This window comes from Dermacentor silvarum, chromosome 9 (genome assembly GCF_013339745.2).
Source record: "Dermacentor silvarum isolate Dsil-2018 chromosome 9, BIME_Dsil_1.4, whole genome shotgun sequence".
Taxonomy (NCBI): Eukaryota; Metazoa; Arthropoda; class Arachnida; order Ixodida; family Ixodidae; genus Dermacentor; species Dermacentor silvarum.
Genome location: NC_051162.1, coordinates 107,158,951 through 107,181,449, shown reverse-complemented (window position 1 = coordinate 107,181,449; position 22,499 = coordinate 107,158,951). Strand labels below are relative to the sequence as shown.

General features: G+C 47.8%; 2 protein-coding genes across 3 annotated transcripts in view; one reads left to right on the top strand and one right to left on the bottom strand.

Annotated features, from left to right (window-relative positions):
* LOC119464074 (lipase lipl-1-like) overlaps positions 1 to 22,499 on the top strand; it is a 236,414-nt gene that overhangs the window by 73,600 nt on the left and 140,315 nt on the right. The gene's annotated exons all lie outside the window — the stretch shown is intronic.
* The window catches only part of LOC119464077 (T-complex protein 1 subunit beta), a 32,928-nt gene continuing 17,275 nt past the window's right edge, over positions 6,847 to 22,499 (bottom strand). For both annotated transcript variants that reach the window (XM_037724902.2, XM_037724900.2), the window contains exons 6-11: positions 16,708 to 16,892; positions 14,302 to 14,449; positions 13,079 to 13,293; positions 10,300 to 10,437; positions 8,907 to 9,006; positions 6,847 to 7,180 (exon numbers count right to left, since the gene is read on the bottom strand). In XM_037724902.2, coding sequence (XP_037580830.1) covers positions 7,011 to 7,180; positions 8,907 to 9,006; positions 10,300 to 10,437; positions 13,079 to 13,293; positions 14,302 to 14,449; positions 16,708 to 16,892 — 956 coding nt within the window. In that variant the 3' untranslated portion in view covers positions 6,847 to 7,010. The remainder of the gene's footprint in view (positions 7,181 to 8,906; positions 9,007 to 10,299; positions 10,438 to 13,078; positions 13,294 to 14,301; positions 14,450 to 16,707; positions 16,893 to 22,499) is intronic.

The following is a 22,499-nucleotide window of genomic DNA, read 5'->3' as shown; positions in this document are numbered from 1 at the left end:
TCTGCCGTGGTAGTGTACCTCGTGCACTGCGTGGAGGTACACTACCACGCAGTGCACATATTAACGTGATCTCGGAGGCCATAATATAATCAGGCACCCGCATTGGAATGCGGTATCGGTGTTGCAAGCTGCACTATGCAACACGCCATGATGTCATCGCTGGCACGGCGGCGGAGAAGCGTTGTCGGAGCTAGGAGAAGCAAGGCGCAGCTGTGGCAGGTGGTTGCTAGGCAACGCAGGTGACGTCATCGTTCAGCGAGGTTTTTTGTTAACGCGTTACAGACTGACGGTCGGCTTGAACAGCTCCGCTGTCAAAAGAGAAAGTTCGCATTCAAGAACCGCGGTCATTCCGTATTTGCACCGAGTGTCTCATACTATATAAAAAGGTAGCACATAAGGCAGGCATTAGGTTTTTTTCCCTACAAAAAACAAAAACAGACAAGGCGCCCCGGACGTGTGATAAGAAACACACAAAAAAGCCAGTTGATTGCTGCCGCAACGAAGTGTACGAGATCCCCCTCTCGTGCGGTCGATGCTACATCAGCCGAGCTTGCCGTTGTATAAATGATCGCCTCAGAGATCATTCCAGTTTAATGAAGGGATGCGTTGGCAGCCACCTATAGCCGTACATAGCTCACGTTGTGGTTGTCGTGCATTGTTTGACAAATGCAAAATTCTAAGGTGCTATGGTGACCAGCGTGCACGTGAGATATACAAGGCCTCTTGCATCGTTGCATCGACAAGGCGCCTGAGTGTGCCTGAGTGTGCCGTCAATTTTGCTCCTCACGAAGGAACTCGCGTATCTTGCACGTGGATGGCGGCGACCATTTAGTTGTGCTGTTTTTACATTCTTCATCGTGACTATCTTCCTGACAATGTATTCCTGCTATGATACGTTCTCCCCTCACTCCTTCCTACTCAAGCCCCTGTATATATTGCTGTGTGCACAATAAAATCTTGGTTGAAAGTCAGCGCTTCGTCTGTCTCAGTCACGTCCCGTTGTTCAGTGCTGTTACTCGTTTTCTTCGGACATGTACCAACTAGCCCAAGTTAGCACGTTATTGAGGCAATACTGCAGGCGTCTGCAACGTGCGGCAAGTTTCAAGCTAGGAGAACTATAACGATGCGTGCCCACTAATTCCAGGTCATGAACAGCTTGAGCGTTACCAGTGTGACATATAGCACTCTTGACCAGAGTGTAGCGAGCACAGAGTTTTCAAGGTAGGAAATGCAAGCAATAGAGATGACGGTTATTGTTTGAGCACAAGATGTGCCTCAAAAGTTGCAAACTCTTTTTGGTGTGTATCATTCATTTGAGTGCAGAAGAAAGCTTCAAAGGGAGTCATTTTTTATCTTCTTCTGATCACTCTCTCTTTAGCATTCTGATAATCATACACGTAGCAGTTTTCCCTCGCGTGAAACGAGCCCTTAGGCCAAAGGAGTTTTCCGCGTACGGAGGAGTCACAAATGACCTGACACATCTTTTTCCTGTAAGAAGAACCGTGCAACATAACAGCCAAGCTAGAAATCTTGATAACGTTCTCAGACCTCGTTATCTCCTGTTTCCTATTTTGCAGGTGTCCACGGAACCACGAATGTGACCGCCGAGGCACCGTATTACAATGACGAAATACTGGACATATCGTGAACGGTCGCCCACTGCACAACCTTTAGTCGCGTACATGCAAGCGTAAGATGCATACAGTTACAACAGTATCCCCTGCTCTTTCATGTGTGAAGGTGATAAGGATAAAGCATCATGCTCAAATGGATCTTCTGCATCCCCGTTCTGGTTACAGTCGGGAATATTCATTATCTCCACATATGAATAACTACAAAGTGTGTGCATGGAAGTCACCGCGGTGACTGCCACCATAAGGGACACAATTTATTTCCTGCGTGTAGATCGAAAGATTGCAAAGAATAAAAAAGAAGTTTTTTCTGTTTATAATTTATATTGAGCGATGCCGCTATATTTAGCGAGGTTTTGGACTGTTTAGTAATCTGCTACAACTTAAGTCTGCAGTGAAGCCCCGCCCACGCCCTCACAACCACCAGCCACTATTCCTCCGCGACGCTGCAAATAGTTCGTACTTCAAACTTTCCCTCTCACCTAAATAAGGCGGTAACCAAAAAATAAAATTATAAGCGCGTAATTTTATACGTTTTCACTCGTCTATTATACTGGAATGTACAAGTACAACGCCATATTGAAAAGGTCGCACGACGACGATGTAGTTTGCTTCTGTTATTGGCTGGCGGAGTAACACAACCCCGCACGGTCCGTGTGCCTTTGTTGCCAACTGCTGTTTTTTTAAAAAGTTGTATCCTACTATAGCGAGAAATTTTTATTCAGCGAACAGCGATCTTCTTTCACGACGTTACAGAATAATTGGCTACATTTCAGTAAATCTGAAGTTAAGAAACTTGCTTCGAATACGACTGTCTAGAACGAGCTTTGTTGTTCAAAAAGTTCATAAAACGTGGCCGAGATTGGCAATACGGAGCGTGGCATAGTTTCCTACAATAACCACTAGAGGGAACTCTGCCGCTTCAATTGTTCACACCATACCCACTATAAGAATGGCGAGTAGTGCATGGATTTGCCTGATCTTCGTGCTTGGGGATTCAGACGTTCTTGTGGCTTCGTTTAGTATGCTTTATCCGGGCCTAAATTTGCCTAAATTTCAATGAAATTTATACTTAAATTTGATGCGAAGTGTAATAAGATTCTGCGAGCACGCATAATCGCTGCTAATTGCAATGGTTCTCTTGTCCATGGGTCCGTGGCCTAATGGTTTCAATATCAGGCTTCTGTGCTAGATGACCTGTGTTCGGATCCTGCCATCGGACAATTTTGACAATGTTTAATTGTTCATAACGTGCACTACTTTATTACTTTCCACACGAAAAGTAGAAAGTTACCTATGAAGAAAAAAGGAGCCCGGGCATGGAGACACGATCTCTCCAATGCATGCTATTCACTGCATGCTCAATAGAAGTATTCAATGTATTAGATTGGGAAGGTGCTTAGGAGTGAGGAACAACGGCAAATATCTCCTGATCCTTCGGTGTGCAGATGACATTTTCCTGTTCAGTACGTAATACTGGGGACGAATTGCAACAAGTAATTGGGGACCTTAACCGAGAAATAAGAGTGGGGTTGAAGATTAATATGCAGAAGACAAAGATAATATTCAATAGCCTGGCAAGGCAACATGAATTCAGGATCGCCAGTCAGCCTCTAGAGTCTGTACAGGAGTACGCCTATCAAGGTTAATTAGTCACAGGGGACCATAATCATGTGAAGAAAATTTACAGAATAAAATTGGGCTGGAGTGCATACGGCAGGCATTACCAAATCCTCACTGGGAGTTTACCACTGTCGTTAAAAAAAGTGTACAATCATTGCAGTGTACTGGTGCTAATTATTAACACATGGGGCAGAAACCTGAAGGCTAACAAAGAAGGTTGAGAACAAGGACTGCGCAAGGAGCGATGGAACGAAAAATGTTAGGAGACAGGAAGAGATCGGTGTGCATCAGAGAGCAAACGGGGTTAGCCGATATTCTAGTTGAGATTAAGAGAAAACAATGGTGCTGCATGGGCAGGCCATGTAATGCGTAAGGTAGATAACTGGTAGACAGGATGGGTACCAAGGGGAGGGAAGTGCAGTCGAGGATGGCAGAAAATTAGGTGGGGTGATGAAATTGGGGGAAATTTACAGGTGTAGTTGCAATCAACTAGTGCCGGACAGGGGTAATTGGAGATGGCTGGGAAAGGCCTTCGTCTTGCAGTGGACATAAAAATAGGATGATGATGATAACTGCAACGCGGATAGAGGATATTCTACTTGACATTAAGAGAAAAAAAAGTCGCAGTTTCGCCCGAGAGGCGAAGCATCGATTCGATAGCAAATGTGTGGACAGCTATACGAAGTAAGGATAGTAGTTTTATTGGCTGTTTAAACTTCTAAACACAGGCATACTAACTAAATTAACAAGCGTGGTGTCACGCGTGCACTAACAAACACGAACACATGTCACTCAATGACCGCGTAAAGTCGCTGTCAGAACGCTGGAGTGAGGATGCGCGGCAGCGGGCGAATTCACCTTCATGCTGCTTCTCGCATCAATGCGAACTAAGCCGCGAAAACATAGTGCATGGCAGACTTTGTCCCCGTCCCAGACGGCGCTCAAGATAGCGCAGCCGCGCCCTTACGCAACAGCCGCCGGAATAGAACATGCCTCCCCCCCCCCCCCCACTTTCCCTCCGGAGCCCTGCGTGGCGGAAGACTGCGCACTTCGTCCCCGCTTTCCTACCTTGGGTGCGCGAGATTGAGCCGCTATCGCCGGCTCACCCTCGCACGCTTTTACTCGTACATACAGCATACGGCAACCTCCCAGTTTCAATGTCGCATGCTCCGATAGCCCAATATTTTGTGCCACAGTTCCGCAGGTAATCGCTTTTCCAGAGCCAAAAGTTTATATGGCTTGTATGGAGCGCTCGCTTCAATTTCCCAATTGCGATGAGTGCGCTGAAAGAAAAAGGCTTAAATGCTAATTATTGATTTGTTAATTAGTGAGTAATTACCACGTATCACCTGTCATCCCATGGTCGTCACCACTAAATGGATGTTTCCAAAGGAACTGCCCTTTTACTTCAAGACTGTTATATTTTAATATTAGTCTTCATAGAAACGTGTAATGCACATATTTTTGCACCGTGCCAGGTCACAGCGCATGACATTTGAGACAATAAAATCAAACGTGTGCGAACGCTTCTGGAGCAATGTGCAAATACTTTTTCTCTGCAGTTAAGAGATTTAGTTGCCCACAGGGAGATGCCCTAGCCCTTCTGATTATTCAATGTTCTTTTTCTGAATGCTTTTTGATCTCATTATGTATCAAAGGCAAGCCACAGTGCAGGTGAAGTCGCCCCTGGCGTTCGCAACCTAAGGGCCCTACTTGCAACGCAGCAGCTACGCCCACATGATCCCTCATGCCATGTCACGCCAACTGCAGCAAGTCTTTCCAGTGGCGGCACTTGCCCCCAGTAGCCATCTGTGCTGGCTCTACAAGAGTGCCAGTAGCTGCCTCTCTTATCTACGGAATTACACTACGAAGTAAACGGTACTTCGATACCTTCACTGCGTTAAATATATCAAAGTGGATCTTCTTTTGCCTTCCTCCTTGGTGCTCAGCGTGTTCGTTCAGTTGGTTTCGCAACGAACAAATTGGACCAATCCTGGGGGCAGTGTAATAGTAAACTGGGCGAGCACCATGAATGGCGTAATCAAAAACAGGAGACTGTAATCCACATGGGCGGGAGAGCATGGGAAAGCCACGTGTATAAAAAAAAATCGCAGTTTCGCCCAAAAGGTGAAGCATCGATTACAATAGCAAACTATCAGAGAGCAATACGAAGTAAGGATAGTAGTACTTTTATCAGCCATATCAACTTGTAAACATTCACTTGCTAACTAAATTAACAAGCTAGTGTTAGCGCACACAGCAAACATCAACGCATCACACTCGATGACCGCGGACACTCGCAGTCAAAACGCTGGCATGAGCGAGCAAGTGAACTTCGCGCTGTTGTCTATTGCTTCAACGCAAACTGAGCGCCACGAACACACAGCACGCACAAAGCTACGAGCCGCCGATGCACCTAGACTGCGCCCCCCCAACACAGATCGCTCTCAAGATATGGCCGCGCGCAGCCGCCACATACAGTTGCAGCCGGAGCTGAATGCCGCCCCTACCACCCCTCCCCTAGGTGCCTTGCGCACAGCAGACGATAGCGCACATCCTGCCTGCTTTCCTCCCTATCGCGCGGGCGAGATAATGAGTGGTGATCGTTAGCTCCTCTTGCATGCTTCCACTCATACATACAGCGTAGGGCGTGCGGCGACAGTTATTGCCCTTGTGCTTCATACGAAACCTCACGGCGACGACTACAGAAATTCGCCTAGAGTGTCCGTATAACTGCTATCAATATAAAACCTACATCGTCCAAGTGTGTGGCATTTGCATTCTTTAAATAATAAATTAGGTCCAAACACATTCTTTCAGTAATAGAGATTTTACGAGCCAAAACCGTAATCTGATCAAGAAGCATGCTGTTGTGAGGGACTCGGGATTAATTTTCACTTGAGGCGTTTTAACGTGCACACAACAAAGTTTCTGCACTTCAACCCAATGAAATGCTGCCGTCGTGGCCGGGAACCAAACCCACCACCTTGTGCTTTGCAGTGCAATGCCAGAGACTAAGCCACCATGACGGGTGAAACACATTCCCAAAATGTCTTGCCGGGCAGTTTGCCATGGTGCAAAACACAGTTACGATGTGTTACCACAAAGCTAGATGACAACTTAGGCCGTGGAAGAATGTCAACAGTTCCTTGTGCGTACAAGTTGGAAATAAAACTCCATGCAGAAGTCTCTCTGCATACAGCATTTAACTGAAATGGTTCAACAAAGCTTAACTTAATGTCCATTTTTTTTGTTCGGCAAAACGCTCTACTGGTTTTGAGTTTACGAGGCTTTTTCACAGCCGAGCCAGCTGAATGAACACTTCCACTGTGTCCGTAAAGTACCATCACACTTCCGTAACTAAACTGACCTTCTGGGCTTAATTTGTGTTTTCTGTCCTAGGTGTACGAGTTTGTAAACAGTGTACTGAAAATATGAACACGATACAATATACAACCAATATACATAAAACCAATTTCCACTTTAGGAAGTGCTTAAAAATATCCACCACAAGAAAAAAGATAAAAGCAAGTTATAGCATTGAGTTTTAGTTAAATGAAAACTCAACCTCATTAAAGAACAACACAGTATGTATGAAGCAGTTCATTTTTATTACAAGAGATGACAGCTGTGAAACAAAAAAAAAAACGACTGAAACAAAGAAAAGGGGTCACAAAAACAACAGCCTTCGGCTCGTCTTTAAGTTACGCATGGTGCAAAAAAAAAAAAAAAAAAAGCGAACGCAGCATGGTTTGCTCAGTGGCTCCTGTCAGGGTTACGTTGGCGAGGCGCTGCCTTGATGATGTTGTCAACCCGCAGGATCATCTCGGCCGCTTCAGATGCACTGAGCAGGACCTGTCGCTTCACAACGTAGGCCTCCGTCACACCAAGCTTGGCCATGTCGTCCACCTTGGCCTCTGTCATGTCTGCAATGTCGGCAGCAAGCATTGTAGCAAGGCCGCTAGTACTAGCACTATAAAACGCAATGTCGTAGTCGTAAATTAAATTGAAGGGTGTATAGAAGATGTCCTGGGAAAAGTTCAAAGTGTTTCAAGGAGGCCCCGACAAAGCATTTTTGAAGTAATGAAGCACCGTTGGTTACAGCAAGAAAACAGTGTCTTCATCAATGAGCACAAGCATTTTTATTCACCACAAAAAATGCCATAAGAGTGGGGGGGGGGTTATATGACAATTGCTTAGCAATGGTGGGGTTTCCTACCACTAAAGCTGTGATGAAAGCACAATTGACTTGACTTTTGGCTTCCATCTACCTTGCAGCTATAGATGTACCGTGTGTCCTAGCTAATGTTAGCCAATGTGTTCAACGAAAAAATTTAAGAACATGGTGCACAGCAAAATTATAAAACCTATTATAAAACTTATGGTGTTCGGTCTTCAAACCTCTCGACGACTGAACAATGCATCGGTCTTAAAATCGTATCTTGCATTGTATTTCTTAAATTTTCTTTTTCGTTGAACAGCTTGGCGAATTAACTGGTATGCCCTAAATGTCCAAACAACATCCTTAAGACACAAATTCCAATCTTTAGGAACTCTGCCACATGCTTATAGCACATAAACGGACAGCATTTAGCAAGTACAAGGAGTGGAAACACTTGTAGAATATCTTTGACATTTAGGCTTCGTGACTCGTCCAACTATTGGTCAACAAAACCCAAAACTGGTTCATTGAAACAAGAAATGTAGTAAAATTCCAATCTTTTTTTGTAGGTTCACAACATCTCTGGGGTAAAAGCACAACCTGGCAAACCCTGATGAGGCACACACCGCAGTGGGGGATTGCAGATTATTTTGGACATCTGCCATATATAAATACCCCAAAAGAAAAATATATCTTGCGGACACTTATTCAGTACTAGGGGGGCAATACCAGGCAGAACACTGCAAGTGGGCTTCACCCAAAGCAACCAATGGCTTGGCTTGGAACTTGTACAGACAGCTCTCATCACATGTTAACCATTGGTGCACATTGCATTTGCTTTACATTACCTGCGTGGCATCACTGCGGCCGGAGATCTTGCTTCGGTCTGTCTCCTCCAACCGTGCTTTAAAAAAAAAAAAGCGAGTCGCGTGCCCTACTTCCTCCTCCTGTGTTCACGTTCTATTGCTGAGGACACTTAGCCAGAAGCTCCGTACTCCCTACCGAAACTCGGCAAGAAATTTTTTTTTCTGGTGTGTTGTTTGTCGACAACATTTGTCCATAAAGCGTGAAGAACATGCACCTAAACCTAAGCACACGAGCGTTTTTGGATTTTAGTCTCGTCGAAATGCAGCCACCGAGGCCAGGATCGAACATGCGACCTTGAGCTTATCAGCGCAACGCCCATAGCCACTGGACGTGTAGTTTTCAAAGACTCGGAGCTTCATTCTTTCCCTCAACAAGCTCAGGCACCCTGAGTACAAGATTGAGTGCCTATACATTAAAGCCTTATTATAGTGAAGTTGAAGGGGGAGCCAGAATGACTTTGTTACATCCATCACTTCATTACATCTGTTATTGCATGCACTGCACTACAAAAATCTCGGTGGGGATTTCAGGGGGAATTACACTTCACTATATCCATTATTTCATTCTAACAAGGTTTGACTGCATTTCTGTAACTCCCTTATACGAAAAGAAAAGCGTCTTACTGATGCCTGCAGTCTTCTTGCCCTCCGAGTGAGCTGCCCGCAGCTCCGAGACTAGCTGGGCACTGTCAAAGCCAGCATTGTCCGCGATGATCGTAGGAATCTGAAAGTAAGCAACCAAGATAAGCACAACGGCGCGCCATGGGCTACACCACAGGTCAGCAACACGAAAGGGACAGGTGGCAAATAAAGCAGTATTGATATGCAATAAAGCCACGTTTTTGGAAGAACTGAAGCCCAACCAAAAGTGACTCAAAACATACCAAAGCAACATTGGGGCTACGAGAGACGCCATAGTGGGAAACTTCATACTAATTTTGACCACCTGGGGTTTAATGTACGTCTAAAAGTAATCGAGCATTTATTTTTTGCATTCTGTATCCACCGGAATCGAACTCGTGACCTCAGCAGAATCTCGTTGACATGATCCCGTTACGTACGATTTCGCGGCACCAAAGTTCACGATTGCAAACACAAAAAATGACCAAACTGAGGTACACTTACTTTTTACGGGTTCATACGTTCCCAGAAAACATGATCTTTCGTCACCAATGTTCAATACATCAGCAAATTCCGATCATGCGATACGCTTTCCGGCTGCAATCGAGAACAGTAGCCGCCCGCCGGATCAGCTTCCTCAAGATACTTACCAGCCCGTCTTACATGAAAATGCCGGTGCACACAGTTTTTTATTCTGGTACTGGGAAATCTCCGGGGTCGTCACATGCCGCATTCACAGCTATCGCCACCAACCCTATTGCGATAAGCATCTCCACCTATCTTATCTTACAGCGCGCAGGGCGTAGTGACATTGGTAGCACACCACACGCTACCAACAGCACTAACCGAAATGCGCGGCCGGTCCCTGCTACAGGCGGTGTGATCTGAGCGTCGCCTTTAGCTCCAGCAGCCTCTGGCATCGCCCACAAGCTCGATTTCGTTTCGTTTTTCTCCATTGCCATCCTAAAACACTATGGAATAGGAAAACAACGAAATGCGTATCAGGCCGCTGGAGCCTCACCAGTTCAACGCACGTCGGTGCCTTGCGCCGCAACAACTCGTGCAATGCTTTGCCTTACGTAGACGTCAACTACAGTTGAGCCTGTCAAATTTTTTTGCTACTTCGGGTCGTACGTGCTTCCAGTCAGTGCGTTTTTTTTTTCTCAAAAATATATGAACGAGGTTGCAGCCCATAGCCACCATGATAAGTTTTGCATGTACAGGTCCTGGTGTCGTTGCTGAATTGATTATTTAAATAAATTAATAATAATATTAATCATAGTAATAATAAAAAGGTTTCCACTCATCGAGTTTCGCTCTGCAGCATTTTGGAAGTGATGATTCGCGCAGCCAATACATAAAGAAGCAAACCGGTGCCGTTAAAAGACGACAGTACCTTTCTCAGCGCCCTGGCGAATGCCTCGATGGCGAGCGCCTCCTTGCCAGCAGTGGACTCGGCCAGCTTGCACACTGCCGCCGACATGAGCATCTCCGAGCTGCCACCTCCATACACCACACGCTTGTCCTTGACAACCTGTGGCATGACAACAGACTGACTGCAGTGCACCCACCCCAACTAAACGACAGTACAAATCTAATATTCCATTTCATACACAGCAGGCAGTGTTTGCAAAAACTACGAAAGTAGTGCGGTCGTACCAGTCTCACTTTGCATGTTTTGCTGTGGAGTTTATTTACCCTCAAGTGCACAACGCTTTACAGAGGAGAGAGGAGTTCACAAACATAAATGCAAAATAAATAGTGACATCCCATGTTAAACACTCGCAGGCACAAATAAGGAAGCAATTTTCTGAGGCTCACAGAGCTGAAAAATGAAATACGATGCCAAGTACAGCACAAACAAGGCAAAAAGAAAATGAACAACATTCACTTCACACGTCATTATTTAAATAACTGTCCACTGATGCAACAAAACAAGTCACGGTCAAGAATGGAAACAATGTTCAAAGGAAGACGGCTCCAGTCTTTGGACATGTGCGGGGTGAAATAGTAAAGGAAAGTGTCAGCGCGGCAAGCAGTTGCGTGTACCTTATGGTGACGATCTAAACAGGCCGAACACTACGACTGGGTAGTGACAAATTAACTTTTCAAAACTGGATAATGACATAGCTTGTGAAAAAGCGTAAAACGAGATGCTTTGCGGCGTGCTTCAAGTGACTGCAAGGAAAAGTGCGTTTCATCGAAGTGATACTGCTAGTGTGATGGTAGTTAAATATAAAATGTGCGGCATTATACTGTACCCTTTCAACAAAAGAGTTTAGTGCGATTGAAAAGGGTCCCAAATGGAGCATGCATATTCAAGTTTTGCAAGCACTAGTGTTTTACAATTTGTTAGTTTGACAGCTATTGGGGCACGAACCACTTCACAAACAGTCAAACCTCGATATGTAACAAACTATCTTTATTTCCCCACCTTAGTTCTATTAATTTAACGAAACCTCAACCTGACGAAGTTCTAGATAAAACAAGGTTTTTCACTGCAAGTACAACTTCGTTATATCGAGGTTTGACTGTACTACAGTCGAATCTCGTTAATTCGAACTTTCAGATTCCAACTCATGCTGTGGTCCCATCAAAGTTATGTGTATTTCAATAGGCGAAAACGCTCGTTTATTCGAACGTGAAAGCATTTGCGACGGTTAATACGAACATAACCACGCACCGACCATGCTCTCAGCAGCACGCTAAATCACGTGGCAGTGCCTCCGACCAGCATTGCTCTGATACCACCATAAAGCAAAAGCTTAGAAGAGACCCCTCAACGCCGCGCGGAGATATAAACAAGAAAGAAAAAATACCGCGGCGAAAATTTCACTCTCTCAAATGGCAAGGTCGCCGTTTCTGCATTGCGCCGAAACAGGCGTGCACGTGCCGACACCTCTGCGGTGCAGAGGGAAGCAATGCGGAGGCCCAGTCCGGCCAACGAAACTGCCCACGCCGGCCAACGCTCGCTTAAAGGGCAGAAAACGAAACCTCGGGGAGCGGGCCAAGCTGGCGCCGGGCCGACAGGAGCAATGGTGGGCGAGGGGAGCCACCGAAGCGACGGGGTTGCCGAGGCCAAATGCGCTTCCCTGCTGCCCTCCTCCCTCACCTTCGACGGTCTCCGCACGCACGCGTCGCCGTGCCGGCGACGCCCACTCCCTGAAGTATCAATCATTGCCGTTATTGGGATGCGAGAGAGAGAGATTGTGGTTGCGAAGAGGAAGAGGCGCTATCAGGATGCAAGCATTATCCGGCGTAGGCAGTTTCGTGCGCTACGACTCACACCGTTCGTACGTAGCGCTATGGTGGACAAATACGTCAAAAATAAGTCCTCCTTTTAATTCGAACAAATTTTCGGGCCCCTTCGAGTTCGAATTATCCAGATTCGACTGTACAACTACAAGTAGTGGATGCAAGGTTACATCAAATCACATATTTGTGAACTTTTGTGCTTTTACATGTGGCGTACTGTGTTTTCACTACAAGTAAAAGCGATCCACTGTTGCTTCGGGTCACAGAATCACGTCAACTGAGATGTAGAAAAAATAATGAAAAGGGAAAATCAGAGCGGAAGAAAATACAACTTGTCGCAGATAAAAGCCAAACCCCCACCTTCCGCATAACATATGTGGTGCCATACTAGAGAGAGTTTGTTGCCATGTTGCCTACAATACTGGTCACATACCTGCTGGTAAGCTTCCTAGTTCTTTTCCTCCACTACGCAGCAGTCGGCCTTGTGCATGTGTTGCAATATCTGACCCTGGGAGAGTTAGCCATCACCACCACTCACAGCCACAGTAGCAAATTATCTTTAAAACCGCAGGCATAACGGCACAAATGAACTTAGGAGAGCAGGCTACTGGCCAATGAACTCTCCCATGCTACATCATCACTGCGGCTGCCAAATTTGAGCTCCTTTGCTGTGCAATGAGTGAAAAGAATAAAGGGATCCAAGGGGCTACATTTTTGTTAGTAACAACAACAATTCATACGAAGGCTGTCGGCTCAGCTCTCACTGGCAGAGGCAAGCTTTCTTTTCTAGCACCTTCACTTCCTTATTTCTACATTTCAACTAAGAAACACGGTTATTCTTCGCTGTGCTTTCTTTGGCTTCATTGTCTCATTGGCTTCGCATGGTTATGACAGCAAGGGACATGGGTGAAGCTGCGTACCTGAGAGAGTACACAGAGGGCATCGTGCAGCGAACGCTCGGCCTCGTCCAGGATCTGCTGGGTGGCACCGCGTAGCACCACGGTGCAGGCCTCGCCCAGGGGCACGCCCGAAAACTTGAGCAGCTTGTCCTCGCCAATCATCACCTCCTCGATGAGGTCACACGTGCCTAGGCGCACCAGCTCGGGAGTGTTGAACGTGGACACGATCTCGCCACCTGCATGCCAGCGTTGTCGTGGGTCTCAGCACAATGTGCAATGACCATGAATGTAGCCATGATGCATGCGACAGAAGCCTGAAAATTCTGCGCAAAATATGCTACTTCTCATATTTCTGTACGTAAAAAAAAAAACGAGAATAGCGTCCACACATACAAACAGCGTTCAAGAGCGCTACGTTACACATGCCAGGTAATATTTTTATGGGGATAGTAATTATAGACACACATCAGCTGCACTCACAGCATTGGGTCATGTCCCAGATGTGTGTGAGTGAATACAGTCGCCGACCGATAAATCGGACATGCTCGGTAATTCGGACAGCTTCGCGGCACCGCCAATGGCCCCGCAGACTTAATGTGTAAAGAGGACTGATATTTCAGACAGCTTCCAGCTATACATTCGATTATCTTTTCTATATTCGATGACTTTCAGAAACGGGCATTTTGCAATGCTTTTAGACCCTGCCATGTTTTCCGTGCTTCAACGCCCACAGTGAGGATGGCAAAGACGAAATCGGCGCCATTGCCAACAACGGCAAATCTTTTAAATGAAAAACATGGCATCGAACAGCCGGAACCTTGATAGCGAACACTGACCCAACTAGGCCTAACAACACCGTAAAACTATGACGGCTGCCAGCAGATCGATGTGCGACAGCGCTGGTTCGAGGCTGCAGGATAATCAAAATGGCAGCGATGGTGGCTTCAATTATTGCTGTTTTGGACCTGCGGTCATGGCAAAACGCCTAAAAAACTAGACAGTGAAGGGTTTCAACGACCGAAATTTCACTGGCTTCATGGGGCACGTGGCGGTACCGCAAAGGCATCCGAATTATCAGGCACATCCAAAATACCGGGTGTCGGAAAATTTTGTCTTTCACTGTTTTCTAGAAATATGCGAAAAATTCCAAGACTTTCAAAGCATAAGAATTAGAAAACTTTCTGGTGCTTTGTAGGATTTCAAGATCAGGCCTAGGCCCTGAATTTCAATTGTCCACTGCTCACCTGTGACGAGGGCAAGGCGCTCAATGCCGTCAAAGTCGGCGTGTTCGATGGCCATCACACCAGCATCGGCAAACAGCTGCTCCGGGTAGTTGTAGATAAGCTGGCGGTTGATGAACACATTGATGTTGTGCTTCAGGATTTGCTCCACCTGTCCACAACAAACAAGTGTTGTTTTTAGTCAGGGCTAATTAATACAAAGAGTTCAGGAGTTTGAAAAGATGAGCCCTCAGGGTCTGGCTGATAAACGTAAAACTGGTACACATGCCTGGATCGACATTTGGTAGGGATCAAATTAATGAAAGTCTACTGTATTACGCTCCTATTATAATTACTAATTACATGAATGTATATACAGGGCATTTTTAAGTTTTCCACAATTTTTTAAAAATCGACGGTGCCAGATAGCACTAATCTTGTCCTTGCACTGGATTAGTCGAAGAGGTAGACATTACCAGCACAAGAAATTAAAGGCATATCTGGCTAATTAACAAAAATTGTCCAATTAACTACTTAATTACTTAACGGTACATATTGAAATTTACAAACTGTAGCCGGTGAGTCTGCAAGATGTATTTACTTGAACTGAATCTCCAGGATGACACCAATTTGGAGATATTTCCCAACGTGTGGGACGAAATACATGGGCGTTCTAGTTACTTTAGTGCTTCAAGGCATAAAAGAGCGTTTAAAGGGACAGACAACCGCTCAGAACATAAATTGAGATAACCCCGCGGATGGAAAGATCGTCTATTGTATTGGCTAGAACGGGCCCTGTTTTCCTCATTAAACGTGGATTTATATTTTTAATTCTTCACTAAAAGTTGTGAAAAATGACCTTTGGCGCCCCATGCGGCAAAAACATGAACCTATTTAAGAGGTCTACCACGTGACTTGCTACCAGTGTATGCTGTTCCTGGTCTTTTTATTACTAGAGAGTTTTAGCTTGTCCGGTAATCGGGTAGAAGCGGGCGGTCGGGGCGTGTTAGCGGAACCGTAAAAGTGAGCGGCCTGTATGGTGCTGTCACCTGGTGGCGCAGAGCTCAAACTGACAAAAACAGCTAATATTGCAGTAACCAAGTGTATTCTACTTTGCTGCTGATGTAAATTTTCGGCAGCAACACGATTACGCCACTGCCGAAAATTTACACCAGCAGCGAAGTAGAATACGCTTGGTTACTGCAATATTAGCTGTTTTTGTCAGTTTGAGCTCTGCGCCACCAGGTGACAGCACCATACAGGCCGCTCACTTTTACGGTTCCGCTAACACGCCCTAACGCCCCGACCGCCCGCTTCTACCCGATTACCAGACAAGCTAAACCTCTCTAATATTGAAATGCAGTAACATTCTTTCTATTATAAGTTTTTTGTAACTTACAATGTGCAGATAAGCCTTCGTTTGTAGTGAGTAGAAAAGTGGCGCTGCCTTCGCCTTCATTTTCGATGACTTGGCTTGGCTCGTCTATCGACTGAATAACGACGACGGGGGCCAGCCAGCCATGACGTAGGCGTGTACTTGGGAAAAAACGCGGTGCAGCTACAATACAGGTCTCTACAGCAACGCAAGCTTATTGTACCAGTCTATTTACCTTTAGAAGTGGCTCGAAATTGACAATATAGGTGGTTAACCACAGTTGCACTTTCTCCAGTGAAAGCAGGACGATGGGCAGCTTTCACAATTTGCGAGGCGGGCTATCGGCATCGCTATCACTTCTCAGCGTTGCTGGAGGAGGGACTCTTTATTTTTTTTTAGAGGCTGTTCAGATCGAAAAATTCTGCTTACAAAATATCCACGCACTTTTGGAAGTAACCGCTGCAGATGTAAACACTACCGAGGGTGAGCTTTTCGTTGCGTCATAAAAACCTGGGTCCATAAATATCGGTTGTCAGTCCCTTTCATAAAAAAAAGTGGAACAACAGTGCATTTCTATGGTGAGTTTGATAGCGCCTATCTCCAAACTGGTGTCATTCTGCAAATTAATTCTAAGTGGATACACCTTGCAAACTGGCTACAATTTGTAAATTGCGATATGTGCTCTAAAGCAATTAATTAGAAGTTAATCAGTCAATTTCCGTAAATTAGTTGAATATGTGATTTGATTTCTCACGCAAGTAGTGTCCCATCTCTCTGAACAATCCAGCTAAGGATTAGAATTATGTTATTTGCCAGAGGCGATTAAAAGAAATTCTGGAAAATTCCAAAAATATTTCGAACGCATTGTGCTTGAACAAAGAGGTATAACTACCAGCATTACTGCTGCCAGCCACATAGTTCCAGTACAGTAGACTTCCATTAATGCGGCTCAACCTAATTCGTTTTACACCAACAGAAGGTTTCGGCCGATGCCCATAGACTTTAACGGGCCAAAACTTATGAAGAATTCGAGAGAGCTGGCAGGTTTGCCTCACCTTTTCCTTCATCTTGATCTTTTCAGCCAGCTCCATGTCGGCAATCTGTGTCAACGACTCGACCCGCACGCGACTGCCGAAGATCTTGACCTTGTCGGCGTCCATGGGCGTGTTGGCGATGAGGATGCGGGCCTTCTCCACCCTCTTCGGCTGGTGCACACCAGGCTTCTTGTCCAGAAGGAAGCCTGAACAATAACACAAGCAGCAGCTCACTTGCTACGATGCATACGCAATGGACCCTTTATATGTATTTATACAGAATCCATACGGACCTGAAAGAATTATATGGAAATCATATAGAAAATATCTAGAATTGCTGTTAAACCTGGATGTAACGAATATGAAAAACATTAGCAATTTTTCGTTACCTGCAGTTTTTCAATAAAGACTCGCATAGACCATGAAAAAAAAATTAAGAAAAAAAAAAAGCGACGGGTGCCAACTCTGCTAAAATACCCTCGGAAACATTTAACAGAAAAAAAGAAATCATGATTTCTGCTTGACATTTCCGCACAAGGGATGACATTACGCGGCGCTCCAATGGAACTAAATCATCCAAGGCTGCCTCATCGTCCTGTGAGCCGGCGTGCCGGCGCAATACGTCGAACGCGTCCATAGCCTCTCTCACAGTAGGCAACGCAAATAGTGCATCTGCCACCGACAAACCATCACCGTCACTGCGAACTTGAATGGTTTCCACGAATGCCACATCAGATCTCTTCCGTAGATACAGCACTATTAGACAGTTTTAGTATTGCGGAAATGGCACCACGCTAAACGCAACAAAATAGCGGGTCAGACTGCACATGCTCAGAACGCTATTTCATTTTTGCGCGTAGCGTGCGTCCGCTATTTTTCCAATATAGCGAAGACGCTAACCGCTCACTAAGTTTTTAGCGTTGCAAACATGCCGAGCGCTTGACATGCAGGCTCCTTTCAAGGCTTCGCATGGATCCACACGGCTAGTTTGGTTGTCGAGCTGCTCAGTTTTCTGCTTTGACTACTCGTAGCTAGATGGCGTGGCATCGTTGTCTTACACTATACTAAAAATCTATCCAACAGCGTTCCACAAAGATTTAGTGTGCGTAACACGCTAACATTTTCCGCAATACTAAAACTCTATTATCTCCACCATTTGCACCATTGCACACCATTTGCACCACGCTTCAGCGACATCAGGTGGGTCTGAAGGTACCTTTTCATCTTTGCAGACTACACCTTGGGTGACCATAGATATCTGGGCCTTCACAAAGCAATTGGAGGCTGTCTCTGCTCTAACTTCTTGCCGTGCCACCTCGGGACTCCCACAACTCCGGCTACGCGCAGCTCGTGAGCGTCGCGAATCACGCGCGCCTCTGAAGTCTGGCTGTGCGGCGAGACCGCGCTGCAGACGCAGTGTCACCTCGGGACTCCGGCTACGTGCAAGCGGCACGAGTAGCGCACCTCTGCAGTTCGGCTGTGGGATGAGATCGCGCTGCGGACGCCGTGCCACCTCGGGACTCCGACAGCTCCGGCTACGCGCGCCTCTGCAGTCCGACTGTGCGGCGAGATTTCGCTGCGGACGCCGTGCCACCTCGGGACTCCGGCGGCTCTGGCTATGCGTGAACGCCACGAGTTGCGCACCTCTGCAGTCCGGCTGTGCGGCGAGATCGCGCTGTGGACGCCATGCCACCTCGGGACTCCGACGGCTCCGGCTACGCACGAGCATCACGCCTCTGCAGTCCGGCTGCGCGGCGAGATCGCGCTGCGGACGCCGTGCCACCTCGGGACTCCGTCGGCTCTGGCTACGCGCGAGCGTCACGAGTCACGCGCGCCTCTGCAGTCCGGCTAGATCGTGCTGCGGACGCCGTGCCACCTCGGAACTCCGTCGGCTCCGGCTACGCACGAGCGTCACGCCGACCTCTGCAGTCCGGCTGTGCGGCGAGATCGCGCTGCGGACGCCGTGCCACCTCGGGACTCCGACGCCTCCGGCTACGCGCGAGCGCCACGAGTCGCGCGCTTCTGCAGTCCGGCGAGATTGCGCTGCGGACGCCGTGCCACCTCGGGACTCCGACTACGCGCGCCTCTGCAGTCCGGCTGTGCGGCGAGATCGCGCTGCGGACGCCGTGCTACCTCGAGACTCCGACGGCTCCGGCTACGCACGAGCGTCACGAGTCACACACGCCACCTCGGGACTCCGTCGGCTCCGGCTACGCACAAGCGTCACGCGCGCCTCTGCAGTCCGGCTGTGCGGTGAGATCGCATTGCGGACGCCGTGCCACCTCGGAACTCAGTCGGCTCCGACTACGCACGAGCGTCACACGCGCCTCTGCAGTCCAGCTGTGCGGCAAGATCGCGCTGCGGATGCCGTGCCACCTCGGGACTCCGACGGCTCCGGCTACGTGCGAGCATCACGCGTGCCTCTGCAGTCCGGCGAGATCGCGCTGCGGACGCCATGCCACCTCGGGACTCCCACGGCTCCGGCTACGCGCGCCTCTGCAGTCCGGCTGTGCGGTGAAATTGCGCTGCGGACACAGTGCCACCTCGGGACTCCGACTCGAAGAGAGTGAGCAAGCACGCTTGGCGGCCTTGGCTACGCGCTTTTCTTAACAAATAGGGGAGTGCTTGGTTTAGCATGCAAACTTTTCCCTCAATTTTTTCGCAAAAATAGAGGGGGGGTGCTTAGAATCGCGAAAATACGGTAAATGATCAGTGTCACAAATTAGTAGTTACATCAAGGTCAATCACTGCAATGCTTTCGTTACATGGAGGTCACAATTACAGTCGAGCCTGCTTGTAACGAACCTGAGCGTCTCGTGGCGACCGTTCGTTATATCCCGAAGTTCGTAATGTGGACCACAGCTAAAATAATGTGCTACACATTTTTTTTGCAAAAAAGTCCGTGATGCTCGTCTGTTTGTACAGTGCACATCCGATGAGGGTGGTGGTTTCCAATTTAAAATATTTAAAGTGGAAGCGTGCTCTTCGCCGAGGCCCTTGGCATAGACAAGTTGCCCGACGCCCTCTATGTAGCCCATTGCTACAGGCGCGCTTATGAGTGCGGACTCTGAAGTTTCATCGTAATCCGATTCCTCCGCGCCGCTCTCGGCCCGCACTTCACAAACGATGCCTCATCCGTGCACGGTTCCGCAATGTCAGTGTCTTCATCAGCAGGAATAAAATCATCCCAGCCAATGTTAGGGCCACCATTGTTGGAGTCAAAGCGCTGCCACAAATGGCTGTCGGACTGAACCTCTTCGGAAGCGTCAGGCTCGCCATCAGATACGTCGACAAAGCCGGCCTTGGGGAAACAGTTTCGCACGCAAGCGGCCGTCACTTCCGCCCAGACGACCTTCACCATCTCAATGACTGAATACAGTTAAACTCAAAACAGCAAGTTGGCGGTCAGGCGGTCAACAGCAATGAGCAAGCACTCCACAATGTGGTGCCGACACGATGCCTTAAAGCAGGGGTTCTCCACTACATTCATCCCAGGGAACCCTGCTAAGCTCCATAAAGTGCCAAGGAACCCCCCCCCCCCCCCGCCGAATTAACCGAATGTCGTATTATCGCGGGTATCAAGAAAACAATAAACAAATGCTTCACTACGTCAACACGCTTTTATTTACTCAATGAATCGTCAAATCTTGTTTCTATTTAGCACAAGACCAGTGCGGAAGCTGAAATTCTCTTCATTGCATGACTGATTAGCGCTAGCAGCGGCGAAGGCCTCGCGACATCCTTCGAGGCGCGCGTTTTCATCCGAGACGCGCTTTGCACCAACGGGCGCACATCCCGATTATTTTTTCGCCACTCAGCTGCTCGCCAACAAATTGTCCGTCCATCGCGATGTAGCCGGTGCTTTTTATCTTCGACAGCTTTGCACTGAGTCAAAGCGAAACTACTGCTTGCCGCAACCGCTGCGGACGAAACCGCGGCCGCTATCGACTCGATCATGGACGGCGACTTTACTGTTAAGGCAGGCGGCTGACGCACGCACCAAGGCAAAACGAAACTACAATTCGCTGCAAGAAGTGCGGACAAAACTGCGGTCGCTACTGACGCTGCCATGGGAGGCGACGACGCAGTTGTGAAGGCACGCAGCCGATGCGCGCATCGAGTGAAAACGAAACTACTATTTGCCGCAACCGCTGCGGACGAAACTGCGGTGGTTATCGACGCGATCAGAGATAGCGACTACGCACTTACGGAGCTTACGGAGGCACGCGGCTAGCCGCCAACGCGGTGTTACGCGCGGCGGTAAACGCAAGAATAAAGGCTTTAAAGGCACAATTAGGCACGAAGCGCTTCGGCGTTGCTGTCAGTCACGTGCCGCGTACGATTGTCGCTGAGGACCACGGCGATGCGGACTGCGCCGCTTCGTTTCGGTTGGACGCTACGCCGTTATTGCTCTTCTGCGGCGCGCATTTGCGGTGCACCACGTTTTTTTAATTATTATTATTATTATTCCGCCAACGTATACGTCAGTGCGCACGCTATCGGCACCTACCCTATCTACAAATAGGAGAAAGGCGGCAAGCTACGGCCTCCGAGATTCAAGTGCGAAAGCTTAGGCGCGCTGCCCGTTCTCAGAGGTTGGGTGGCTAAAAGCTGCTCGCGTATTTATTGCGCAGTTCGCGCGTTGCTGTTACGCGCTGTGATGTGCTTTTTGACACTCGGACTTGGGTAATGGAGGTTCTTTGGATCAAGCGCACCTCGTGTTCGTCGTTTTAGACACTTGTCGAGAGCGGGACCAGGGAAAATTTATCAGTGGCTCGCGGAACCCCGAGCAGGGGCCTGCGGAACCCGTAGGTTCCGCGGAACCCACTTTGAGAACCCATGCCTTAAAGCCATGTATTATGCCACTTCGGGGATTAGCCATGGGTTGTGGCGACCAAAAATCGCGAAAAAACTCTATTTTTTTAAATTGCATTGTTGGAATGTACAGCTATTATTGCACCTATATTGTTAATTTCATACCGATAATGTCAATATTTTAGCCGCAATGATGCCTTACATGACATGTACTAGCTGAATTTCAGGCTAAACTGACGCTGAAACGGCACATTTTCCGAAACGCGCGCCTGCTCTTCCACGTGTGCTAGCGCGGACATCTTGGTCTCATTTGAAAGAGCCGCTTTTTGCCTTCAAATTCCCGCCAGAACGGGCCCCATTCAGCTATTGGCCACTTAGAAACTGCGCGCCAAAAAAAGGTACTAAAACGCTCTCCTATTCGGCACTTGGCGCACGTGACTTGAGCTTGCCTCCCAATTGGCGGAACGGCATGGTCATCGTCTGCTGCGCGCTTGGAGACGCGCATTGAGACGCGCCATCTTGCCCCAGTGTCAGCGAGAAAGCGTGCCGCGTTGTCGAAAACGGTGCGCAAATTTCGCACGCGGCACAAGTTTGGTGCTAAAAAAGTGCGACGGACGCTCATCGAAAACTGCAAAGTGCGCTGCTCGACGCCGCAAAACGACCAGGACGCCACAACCTCAGCGTTTGATGCCCAAATCGTCGATGCAGCAACGGTAGGCCGCATCGGCTGCTGCGATTCAGAGTCCGTCTGCCGCCAAGCCTTCGACCTTCACTCGCGGCAAGATACGATCTACCGGCAACCCTCCGAGCTGAAGGAGGAAGCGGCGAAAGCCAAAGCGAATCTATCAGCGTTATCTTCCGCTCCAGCGACGGAGAGGAAACGCGAGTTCGTGGGTGACAGTACCGACGATGCACTTCGCCCGGCTGATGGGACTACGTTTACGATTGTGGATTTGAGTGCAGTGAACACTTTATTAACGTTTGCGACGTGCAAAAAC